This window comes from Anser brachyrhynchus (assembly GCF_964034855.1).
Source record: "Anser brachyrhynchus genome assembly, chromosome: 3".
NCBI lineage: Eukaryota > Metazoa > Chordata > Aves > Anseriformes > Anatidae > Anser > Anser brachyrhynchus.
In genome coordinates, this window is record NC_137696.1 from 53,536,892 (window position 1) to 53,550,196 (window position 13,305).

General features: G+C 37.0%; 1 protein-coding gene across 1 annotated transcript in view; it reads left to right on the top strand.

The window, feature by feature from the left end:
* Positions 1-13,305, top strand: part of PRKN (parkin RBR E3 ubiquitin protein ligase) — a 621,897-nt gene that overhangs the window by 492,715 nt on the left and 115,877 nt on the right. Inside the window, 1 exon segment of the mRNA XM_080584783.1 lies at positions 10,447-10,596. Within this exon segment, the coding sequence (XP_080440909.1) occupies positions 10,447-10,596 (150 nt within the window).

Genomic DNA, 13,305 nt, shown 5'->3' on the forward strand with positions numbered 1-13,305 from the left:
AAACTTGATTTATTTTTAAAATGCTTATGTGTTTAAGGCCGGATTATAAAAGCAGAATGGACTATTGTGATAATCTTTTCTGATCTCCTTTAGAATCCACATTACATGACTTTCTTGGATTAATTCTTGTTTAAACTGGAGTATATTGCTGAGAAAAACATCCATTATTTGTTTACAAATCACTTACAAACATTAAATCCTATTATACCTTTCATTAGTGAAAAACAAAAAATTCCCAGCATCTTTTCTTTCCGCCACTCTACAGCACCAGTACATCTGCTATTCCTCAATGTCTAGATCCTTTAAATTTCAAATTCCCTCTGTTCTATCACAAGGTAATAAGTGATCATCATAAAAACAAATAAACTCAAACATATGAATGTGACTCAGAAAGAACTACCACATGCCCCTAAAACAAAACTAAAAAATTGCGTTTACAGCAAAAGGCAGCCAGTTTCTGTCAGCTAAATATCTCTCCAATAGAATGAAGGAACCTTTTAGTCTGAAATGGACATTGTCAGTGTAGGTCCTCATAGGTTCCAGTTAAAGCAGTTCCAGTTAAAGCAGTCTTAGAGAAGTCTGCTTCATCAACTCTCTTACTTTCATCAACCAAATTTCAGTCAAATTAAAGTCAATCAACTGTTTCTAATACAAAGCAGTGGTCTCTACCATGTCTTTACTGCATATTTGTTTCATGTAAATAGTGAGCATATATAATTTTTATTGATATCATGAAGAGATAAAGGTGTTGAGAAGCTTATACAATCAAACCACTGGAAAATGTATCAGCCTACCTATCTGTCTATCCAAATAAACTGTTTCTTTATCTAAGTGTAAGCACTAAAGGAAAACTGAGAAAAAAAGGCTTTATATTTAACTTGAAATGTGAAGAGTTGCTGATTAATCTAATATTTTCTAAAAGTCCCATGATAATAAAACTGTTGTCCAAATAGTCTAAAATCTCAGTAGTCTCAAGGACATGTAAATTTCCCGTTTCTCCTATTTCTTCAGGCATGTGCATTACAGGACATTCATTATTGCCAGAAAGTCTATCTTTTAAGGTTTAATTGGTGGCATCAAGATAGTTTTTTAAAGAAGGAATTATTTTTAGACTTTATGGAAAGAGGTAATCATAGTCTATGTGGTGAAATAGAAGAGTACAAGACCCACTGGTACATGATACACATTTTGGATACCTAATTTACCACATAAAATTGGCTTCCAAAGTAATTGTTTTAAAATGCAACACAAATGCATTTAGCAACAGATTGCTACCCCACTTGATACTTGGTACTTTGAAAAGGTGCCAGAGAGTATGACCTAGAAAAGTCTCCAAAGGTAAGCCACTTCTGGAGCTGGTGAAAATGAAAGGGCTTCTTCATGTCTTGGATCTTTTCCCAGTTTCTAGTTTCCTACAGTATTATACGAGTGGAAAAGATGCACTAAAAGTTCAGAAAGCAGCTTTGACTGGTTTGTTTTGGAACACCTTTTAACAGACAGTCCCAGTGCACAAAAGTCTGCATAAGGCAAAGAGACTCTCCTGGCCATGCAGCCTCAGGAAGGGGAAAACCTGAAGCCTTGTAACTGGCTTTAGCTCTGTTGAGCTTTTTCTTGCAATTCAGTCTCACTATTCCTAATCCATAATTTTCTCCTAGCATAATGGATGCAGTCCAACCTGCTGTCTAACCGCTTCACTTCATAGGTACCTTGAGATACATTCAGGATTTTGGGATGAAAGATTTATTAACTGGGGAACTATTGAAAAAGAGCACAATATAAAAAAGTTACAGTCTTCTGCAGTAGCTGTTGGCCATGTCAGCCTGGCTGCCCCTGCAAGTAAACGCAAATGATTCTACGAGTCATGATCGTACAAGCTGCTAACAAAAAGTATGTTAAAGATGCAGTAAATATGGGCTCTGTCCAAATGCAGTGTAAGGCAGGTAATTCAACAAGCCAGTGCCAGAGACAGCAGAGAGAACACTTTAATTCAGACTTAAGCACTATAATATACCCACATAGCAAGTGAACTCTTACGGAGTCTCGTAATGACTCTCTGAGAAACTTCCCTCTTCTTCCCAAAGTGATAAAAAAAACCACCCTTGTTTAATTGTTTAAATGGAATATTGTGATTCATGAATAAAATTGCAGCTACCTCTGAAGGCTGGAAGGGAAAACAATTGCAAAAGCAGTCTGCTGCTATACCTGAGTGCCCCCAACAGGTCACAGAACAGATGAAGCAGATGACATGCTAGTGGCAAGAAAAGAAGCTGCAAAGTAATGTATAGCTATGCTTCTCTGCTATATCATCTGCTCTGACAACTTTGCAGAATGTATTGGCCAGTTTCTTGATATTTTGACAGGGGAATGATCAATTTTAACAGATCTCTCCTATCAGCTGTTACAGCAGCTCATAGCGCTGCTCACTTTCTCTTCAGAAATGTTGTGGGTGTTTATATCCCTGGAATCAGAGCAAGCTGGCATGGAGACAATTTTTTTTCCCTCTCTCTCTCTCTCTCTTTTTTTTTTTTCTCATTTCCTTGTGAGTTGGGGGAAACTTAGGCAAAGGAATATCCTGTTTTGAAAATCTGTAGATGCACATTGCCATGCTTATCAAAGGTGGTGTGGGACTGTGCTAGCTTTTGCTGTGAGATGTAACCTTAGGAGATATGGGAATCTAGTACTAAAAGAATGCAGTGTAGACAAAAATTGTGTAACATTAATTTGGGTTTTATAAGGAATTTGCAATAAGTGTGTGTGGCAAGGAGAAGGTTCTCATGTTTGGTTTTTTTTTGCTTGCAATATTTGCTGGAGGATCTTTTTTAAATATATGTTACAGATTAGTGGTGTAAAGTCAGTCTTGAATTAATTGATGTGATATCTACCCATTCAAGAAAAAGTAACATCACGTGACAGTTCTAATTTGTCATCTGAGTTTAATGCTGGAAAATGCCAAATGTGATCAACAAAATGCTTCTGAAATAATTGTGGGTGAAGAATTTTTGGAAGCCATGTGTGAAAAAACTACCAGACACCTCTCAGTAATTCACATGCAGTTAGAAAAATTAAAATTTAAATTTAAAAAAAAAAAAAGAAAGAAATTTTCACTGAATAATTTCTCCAGTTCATAATTACTAAAGCAAAGCTGTTTTGTAAGTATTCTTAAGTTTGTATGAGTAGACTTTCCCACAGCTGGGTGCTTTCCCACTTGACTTCAGCTACAACCTCAATGCGAATGATGCATCTCTCAGTTTCTTCAAATTTTCTATTCAATGTCTGTCTGATTTCTGTCTGTCCTAATTGGCTTACTTTTTGGATTTGTCATCACTATCCCATCACTCTCTCTCTAAAACTGAAGTACTGCATTTAACTTCTGATGTTCCTTACATTCCTTACACCTTCTTTTTCTATAGCCTGAACTACACAGCAAACATTGCAGTCTTGCAATTTCATATGACCAGTGATTTGACTCCCTTCTTTTTCTATGCTATGTCTGGTTTTCATGTCTTCTAGCCCTCTCCTTCTCTAACTTCAGAGGTAAATAGAATCCATGTGAGTTCCTCAGCCTTGCCTCTTCTGGGTTACCAGAACTTCATCCTCTTTGAGTTCTTGTCATAAACAGGGCATCTCTACTTTCTTATCCTTTCTCTCCATGTTGTCTGTACATTAGAGAAGTGAGAGTAATTTTTTTTTGGTCCAATAGCTGAAATAAAAAATGGAGGAGGAATGAGGGAGGAAGTACTTGTGGTCAAAACTAATTTAAAGGATATTCTTTTCCTGTCAAAAACAAACAAAAAGTCATTTTGTTTAGGAACCAAATTTCTGTTGTTTACTTTTCTATAGAAACTATCAATAAAAAATGTGTTTCTAAAAAAAAGGAATTCTATTCCACCCAGTTTTTATTAAATTCAGAGAGAAAATCTGAATCCCAATATTCAGGGTCTCAGGTGGATGTAGCAGGTGAAACTACATATATCCCTTGGGTGACTTTGATCTGCTTTCATGGACTATGCAGACATTTACTCTTGTGGCCTGAGAAGTGGAATTGTGGAATTCTTTTGAGACAGTGTCTTCTTCAGAGAACCTCAGTTGTATCTATTTGCAACATTATCTGTTACAAGACTTGATGGTTGTCATCTTTAGGGGACAAAGGAATGTCGATTCAAGCTCCACAAGGGTCAGAAGGAACTGAATGTTAATCTCCAGCATTCAGTCTATTCAGACTGATCCCACAAATACCTGCTGGAAGATAACAAATTTACAATAGATTTTTAATATGGTGTCAAACCATACACTGTGCTTAGTTAACTTTCCTCGCTGCATCATATTGCCTCTTATATATTCAGTCTGATTTCCTATACAGTCTTCTCCAGTGTCCTATTCTCTGTATTTTATTTTTCATACTCCTCACCTTGTGCCTTCTTCCATATCATTCTGCAAACTGCAGTCTTCCATTTCTTTCCTCCTCTCTGTTCTAGTTTCATTTTGTCCATAAATTGTGTTGCATTGGTCCAGTCATGTGTTTTTTATCTGAGACGTTTTCTTCAGACTGCCTTACCCACCTTTCTATGACTGTCCAAAGTCAGGCAAATTCCAGCCCTGTGGAAGATGGTTCTCTTTCTGGACTTCTCTGTGGTACTCAGTGCTCTGGAGGGAACAAGGAGCTGATGTTCTGAACTTGTTCATCTCATCCCCTCCCTGGCCAGCAATGGAGCCCAGAAACTCAGGAAAAATAAACTAAGAGTGGTTCAATGAACCACCTAATGGTTGGACAACCATATCAGTCCGTCTCTTTTTAACTGTATTTTAAGTCATCAACATGATGCCTTTTTTTTGTAAGCACTTCTATGAGTCCAATGTATGCTAAGGGTTTTGTACATTAAGTTGCCTAATTACATTATGTAACTAATTTTATTTTATTTTTGTATGTGTATAATACATATAAATAAAGTGCTTAGTCTACATTATGGACTAATAGCCTCCACAATCTAATTTTGAAACACACAGATGGTTATTTGATTTATATAAGCAGTAAAAACAATCTGACTCCAGAAAGTAGATTTTCTTTCCTCTGAGACCGTTACACAGTTAAAAGAAACAAGTAATCAAATTACTGTTTAGAGATTAGAAATTTTGGCTTTACATCTACCTGTTTAACTTTTGTCCAGAATTCCCTGTGAGGCTACTACTGAGCAGATGCTTTTAGATTTGGGGAAAAAAAGAAAAAAGAAAAAAAAAAAGAAAAAGAAAAACTGTGCCTAAAGTATAAACACAAAATTAAAATATCACGTCACATTAAAGCATAACTTGCAAATTAAATAATATGGCAAGGAAGCATTGTGTTCACAAAGTGTATTTCACAAGGGTTTTATTCATCCAGGTGCATTTCAGGTTTGTCTTAATATCTACATCTCAATGAAGCTTAAAATACAGCAATCTATAGTTAAACCTGTCTTATTCCTCTGTCAGCCCAGTGATTTCAATTATATTACCCCTGATTTACAACATCAAATGATTGAATTTCCACTGGTTGAAAACCTGGTACTATTCTAACACTCAAGGGATGCCATCCCAATCTGGAAAGTGGGGAGCAGGGAATAAATGGTTACAGCTATTCAACTTACGTGTCTGTGTCATACTATAATTTATAATCGTTTATAAAAATCATTTCTAAAGGCTCTGACAACTCTTTATGAGCAAAGCTTGCATGAAGGAACTTCGTGATGTGGTTGAAATGCCAAAAGTGGAGCTGGGAATTTTTTCTACTCAACATTTTATTCCATGAATAGTATAAATTTGGGTTAACTGGGTCAGTCCACAAACTGAGGGGAAAGTTCATGACAGGAAAAAAAAAAAAGTTTTAAGAATATCTTGTTTGTATACGTCTAGCTGTCTTAGCACTAGCAATTTGGAGTAAATCATATTTTTAAAGGCTTTTTTTTTTTTCCAAATAAACATTGAAATATATGGTTCTATATTGAATCCGGCAACTATTTACCTACCTATATTTCTGAGGCCTTTATTACAGTAGCATATAAATGTCTGGCATGCTTTGCTCAAAAGCTGATTTCTAGCAGCAGTAGATGGCTGGTGATTTCTGTGTAATTCTATGCCTCTCATTACCATAGTATTTGATGTCCTCATGACTATTAATGGCTTTTACCTCTCAACACTACAGTGAAATCAGCAAGTATCATTTTCCCTCTTTACAAATGGGGAACTGATGAGAAGCATAGATTAAGTGACTTACGTGAAAACCACAGGAAGGCTGTGTGGCTGCCAGGAATTGAAATCGGGTACCACAAATGCCAGTTCAGTCAAATTTCCCATATATTACATTTTTAAGAGTTTTTTTCTAAAAGTAATTAGGGATATTTTTCCTACTTGTAACATGTAAAACCCTTTTACACCTGATGAGTGCATCTCTAACTAGGGGGCACATTGCTAACAATTGAGTAACAGATAACGTGAAATATTTGGAATGTACAGAAGAGTTAGATTAATCTTCCAATGACAGCTCTTTAAGTGTAATATACCTAGCCTAAGTTAGCTGTCTCAGCTTCAACTATAGCATTTCCAGAGGGTGATTCAGCCCACCTATCTTGGACTTTACATTTAAGTCAGGATAAATTCCATTCTTGGGATAACTGTCTCTTCACAATCAATATATTTGGAGCCTATATGAGTTGTTTAGGTTAGATGTTTAATTTCTGAAGAAAGAAAATTCTGTGAGGTGATTTGCAGTCTAACCTACTTATGTACCTAATCTTTGATTTTAAAAATAGTTTGGCCCAGTGGCTTAGGATCAGAATTAGTGATACTGAAGTACCTGTTGTGGCAGTCACCTAACTTCAGGCATCAACATCTAGAAAACAGTCTGACCTCTGTTTAGAGTTAATACAACAATGCCGTCTAGGGCTCAGTTCTGATACTATGGCATGCATCCACAAGAGAAAAGATGAACTGCATCCTATTTTTTTCTCTGTTAAATGAGTGTAAACAACCTGTGCAACCATAGGCATCATCACTGCAGAAACTGAAACTAAATTAAGCAAATCCTACTTTCAATCTCTGGTTAAGAGTAAAATGCAAAGTAAACCAGTGGTGGTAGATTATCCTTAAGCATCTTATCCAGACGTGATTGAGAATACATCATGGACTCCAAAGACGTTTAAGTACTTTTGCAGATTGACTTGTTTTAAGCATGTTGATTGCATCAGTACCATGTGATATGTATCGCTGTGTTATATCAAGAGAAAATGCCTCTAATAGGTATAATCTGACACTATATGAAAGTAGTTAATTAATAATTCATACGTAAGTGTTTTGGTCATTTACAAATCTTTTATAAATGCACCTTAATGTAAAGTGAGACATTTTGTTTCAGATCGCAGAATACAGTGTATAAATCACCTAGTTATGTATGACAAAATGTGTATACATTCTGCTATTACCTGTTCTAGTTGGCTGCTGAATTTTAAATGAGGTATTGTACATGCACAAGGAAAAAGGAAAATGACATCTTATGAACATATCTGGGCTTTGAAGGTTGGAAGTAAGCTGGTAACTAGATAGCAAGATGTGCAAATTCACTTAAATTATTTTTCCTCTCTTCAAATTGATCCATTTGTTTAACAATTATACTGTGAATATCACTGATGATAGTGCTGTAATTATTTGGGATGAGCCCTGAGCTGAACCAGTAAAACGTCACAATTTTCAGGCAGAATTCAACTGCTGTGTCCACCTGGCCAGTAAGGGCCGTTTCCTTCCTACAGCTTAAGACAGATTGATTCTTACCTATCATCCATTTTTGTCTATCAAAAGAAAAGGAAAGGTGTCCAAAGGAATTTTCCATGTCCTCTATTTTAAATTAGAGACTGGAAAGCATACTCTTTTTTTCAGCTGATAATCTGTAATGAGAATGCTGACAGAATTCCACCCAGAGTGTCACCGACATTTGCCTCTTTAAGGAGAAGGTGCTTGCAAACACCCAGCACAACGGAAGGCTGCCTCTTAACAGAATAAGATGATTGCCATCCTCACCCTCAGGTCCTGCCTGTGCCCTGAAGAAGAATTAAATCAACAAATACTTTCAGTGGATACTTTCAGTGCTGACCATATCTTCAGCATGGAGAAGAGGGGAAACCTTATCGTGGCCTTACAACACCTAAAGGGGGCCTACAGGAAAGCTGGAGACGGACTCTTTATCAGGGAGTGTAGTGACAAGACAAGGAGTAATGGCTTTAAACTAAAAGGGTGTAGATTTAGATTAGATATAAGGATGAAATTCTTTACTCAGCAGATGGTGAGGCACCGAAACAGGCTGCCCAGAGCAGCTGTGGATGCCCCATCCCTGGAAGTGTTCAAGGCCAGGCTGGATGGGGCTTTTAGCAAACTGCTGTAATGGGAGGTGTCCCTGCCCATGGCAGGGGGGTTGGAACTGGATGGTGTTTAAGGTCCTTTCCAACCCAAACCATTCTGTGATTCTATATTTCTCTTCAAGGCCTGTGTCATGACTTGGAGCACTCAGCATATACTTAGTGCAAGGATCCCAAATGTTGCTGAAAATCGATAGACTCCAACATTAAATATTTATTCCATTACTCCAGGTTTGAACATAGTAATAATATAAAAGACCACCAGCTGACCTGTTGAGCCCCTACGTTCAAGGAGACTTTGCAGAGATGTCTCATACACTTCTCAAAATACTGATATCTGCATGTTTTGAGATCTTTAGTTCACAATTTCTGACAGCCATTCATATACTGAATGATGTTTTGAAGGCTTTCTCTCCCCTTGGATTTTGCTTTTCATTTGAGAGGAAGTTTGTTTGGAGTTTTGTTGTTGTTGTTGTTGTTTGTTTGTTTTGTTTGTTTTACTTGTTTTTTTTAATTGACAGACATGAATACTTTCAGTTTGATAACCTTTTTTTTTTTTTTCTGGGATGCAGCACTTCCACATCTATGTATTGTAGGGTCTTAAGAAGTCATACACTATTCTTTAAAATGGTGTAACAAGACATATTTTCAACATTTGCAGAAGAATCTTCTTAAATGCACACAGAAAATATGCAGTGGAGTCCTTGTCTTCATAATTTAAAATTCTTTTTTGTATGTTTTGTGTATGTGGTTTTGGTTCTATTTCTATTGGTTCTATTACTATTTGGTTCTATTACTTCAGTTTCCTTTGGGGATTTCTTTGGAGAGGGGTGCAGGTTGGAGAGGTTTTTCTTAGATGTTATCCTAAAAAAGGTAACAAGTGGATTTTCATGATTTTCATGAGCAATAACAAGTTAAAAGTATATGAAGTACTGAATGCTGTTGTGTGTGCTGTAACATAAAATTTGTTTTGTTACTTTAGCACCATAAATTCATTCTGCTCTCAGAGAAAATTCATGCTGCTCCCTTCTTCTTTGGCCTTTTGGATTTTCCTGTTTTCTTGGGGCTGTTTGAACCAAATGCTTTTATTTATTTCACCCTACAGTAGGCCAGATTTATAGTTGAATCTGAAGCCTGGTTTGCAATGGCTATATAGCCACTAGTGTGGAACTGCACCAGTGCAGAGCCCTACAGTGGATGTGATTTACATGTACGTAGCATGATTTGTACTAGTTCAGCTTATTTCAGTTTGAAAGCAGGGTAAGTTAGAACAGGGAAAGTTATTGCAATGCCATCAGTCATTTTAGAGCGGGCGTTTTTGTCACTGAGGATATGCTGGGCACGTTATTCCATACTCCTGTATGCCAGTATCTCCATCATTAAAATAGAGACATTTTCATGGCTTTTTAGGCCATCAGTATGGGACTAGATGAAAACCGCAAATCTAAGAAAGTTTCCTGGTAGACCCTGGAAAAAAAATACAACTTACATTAAAGTTGTAAGTAAAGTTGTAAGTTTACAACTTACATGTAAAGATGTAAGTTGATCCATAAATGGATCTCAAGAGAATCACTTTGCCAATCAGTTTAATCAAATTTATTTTGAAATAGAAGTTGTCTGACCTATTTTTACAACCCTTTAGCTCAAAGACGTTATAATGTGTGTTTTTGTGGTTTTCTTTTCAATGTGTATACAGCATTTATACGTATCTGTTGCTGAACTATATTTATGATTTTTACATTAATTTTTGTATATCAGTATAAGAGCTTTTGCCATTATTCACAGGAACAATCTACTATTTTCTTGATTTTAGTATCACACAATTTTCTGGTGGTTTAAAGGATAACTATGAATTAAAAAATGATGCATATGATGTGAGCTGGAGTGGAATGACACCCTATTTAGCGAATTGCAAAGTTTCAGACATTTGACATATTGCTGAACTTAGGGTGTGAGACATTACAACAGCTAACTCTATTATATGGGATAGATTCAAGGTCCACGTTTGTGGGTTTGGGTTTTTTTTTGCGTGCTGTCAGAAGTTTAACACCTGTCTGTTGTGTTGCAGTACAACCGCTACCAGCGCTATGGTGCGGAGGAATGCGTTCTGCAGATGGGCGGTGTGCTGTGTCCAACTCCCGGCTGTGGAGCGGGTTTGCTGCCTGAACCAGGAGTGAGGAAAATTGTATGTGAGACAGGCAGTGGACTAGGCTGTGGGGTAAGAACATCCATTTTTCTACTAGCTCTGTGGGAAACAAATGATACTTTAGGATGTTAGAAAAAATGGGAAAAAAATGCTTTTTACTTTTCCATCAGTGACTCTGAATTGCCCTTCATACTAGAGTGGGATGCTGTAGCTCAATAAACTATTGAAATATAGTACCATGGCTTAGGAAAGACTACTTCATCTTGCAGACTATGTCCATTCCAGAATTATTTGCTTTAATTGGTTTAAGAAGCTGCTGAGTAGTTAGAGTAAGAAATTAAATTGTGCAAATGACAATCCAAACGCACTTTGACTTTTTTCTCCTAGCACTCAGCAAAAATGAACAGGATCTTGAACAAACCATTAGTTATTATATTAACAGCACCTTTCTTCATAAATAAGAGGAGAAAAAGGAGATAGAGAAAATGACCAGTCAGTGATACTGCAAGAGAATTGTTTATATATATTTAAGATACATGATGAAAAGAAATATAGATTTTTTTTTCTCATAAAAATTGCTTTTAAACAGGAACAATGTGCAATTAATGGTGGATTTCTGGAAAATAAAAGCCAGCGACACTTGAAAATGTTTTTGCTAAGAGGTCAGATCATATGGATCAGTGATTTTTTAGCAGTAGAAATAACAGGTACCTTACAAAAATCACATTGCAGGGAAAATAGAAATATGCAGAGAGAAATCTATATATGAAAGAGTGTATTAAATGTTAGGTCAGAGTGACTAACTGACGTTTGTACTTAGAGACTGTTTCTATGTTTGATATTACTCAATTCTATGTAGGCTATAAGACGAGAGAAAATATCTGTATTTATGAAATATTATCATGCTCTTCCTGTTGTCTTTCTTGTGGAAAATGCACTTTTTATTGCAGTTTCGATGTTTCCCAAACAGATATCACATATATTTGTTTGCCCAATAATTGTTTGCCAAACTAGGAAGTAGCAGTAACTTGTCTTCTATGAGTAGGTTAGCATCTGTCGACCTTGGTAAAACTTTCTATCTGTCCATGCAGTGGTACATGTAGAACAGAGAGCTCCCTGGACTCACTGAGAAGACATAGGGCAATGAAATAAAGCAGAAGGTGGGAAAGGAATAAGAAACAAGACTCAATAAACAAAAAGAAATGCTTCCAGATTAACCGTTAGGGATTGTTTAAAAATGATAAAATCACAAATAGTTTTTACTGTGCTTTCTGCCTTGAAGTGATGAAAATCAAACTGCATTTTGCAGCTTCATTCATCATCATTTTGAATCTGCAAGTGCCCTTTAAATAAATTTCACATAGCATAAAGGATTGATGTATTGCCTGGCTCAGCAAAGAGTTCTGTTTTCTGTCTGTGGAATCTGTGCTGTGCTTGCTGGTGACCAGATCTACAGCCTGGAGTTTAACCTCGCCCTTTGTCTTGGGTTATGTACTGCCTTGAACATTACAGGATAAAATGCTCCGAGGGTGAAATGGGAAGCAAGAGGCTTGTCTGTAAGCCAAATGTCAATAATAACAAGGCCTTTCCTCAAAATCTATAAGGGAATGGGGTGAAAAAGATGTGTCATTGAATCTTTCTTTGCCCCCTAACAAATGATAACCTTGAGTAAGATTCATGTCAGAAAATTTCCTCTGATGAGAGTCCTTGCACTGCATGCCTTATGTCCCTGCTTCATGCAGCTAATGTGTGTCTGTTCTCTCCAGTCAGAACTTGGCCACTGAGATAAGGTAATTTTTATCTGCTATGGAATAAAAAGGCAAAAATGAAGTCTAATGTATCCTTATGGTATCTAATAGACTTGTATAGGACAGAAATTGTTCTTAGTATTGCAAGTGACTACTTTCACTTTATGAGAAAGGTGGGGGATATTGCTCCTTCCCTCAGGGGCTTCTGAGCCTGCTGAGGGTGAGAAAGTCCCAGCCACTGTGATACCAGAGGCTATCAGCCCACAGGTGGGGGCTGTGGCACATGGACATGAGCAAGGGAGGGACAGGGACTGCAATGGCATCACAGGGCAATAGCCAAGTCAGTTGCTGGTAAGAAAGAAGCTGGCTGAATGTGAAGATAGGCCTGCAAGGACAGCAAGACAATTAGGAAGCTGTTTATTTCCACTCCATATTCTGTAGTCACTTTGAGTGTTTTCTATTCAGAAAGTGATCAGGTGTTTTGTTTTGTTTTGTTTTGTTTTGTTTTTCCTTCCAGTCTTTACGGAACTGTAGGAGAAATCCAGGGTCAGACACTTCAGAGCTCTGGGTTCCCTCACAAGTGTATGCAGTGCTTTACAAGCTCAAAGAAAGGTCCAAGATGAAAAACATCCCTTTTGTCCATCCAAATAAAGGCAGCAAAAGATGCCCTCCAGTATTTACCTATGTTGCTTAGGTTAGAGACAAGTTCCCTGTTGAAGCGTCTAAGCAAAGAAATAAGGAAGACAATGTGAATTTGGAGAACCTCTATGAGTGTCTGTGTCATCTTTTAGACTACACTTAGATACGTAGAGTCTCTTTTTGGGTATTTGAATTTCTGTCATCAGGTAAAGTTCAAAGAGGTGATGACTCACAGCAGAAGATACATCTAACATCTATGGTCAGTTATTCACCCGAAAGCCCTCATAAAGAAGTATTTGTCTACTGCACAGGACAAACTGATCACTCAGGTCTGAATTGCAGTAAGGGTAGCTAACAACTGTCAAATAGATGAGGTTTTTGATTAACCGATGAG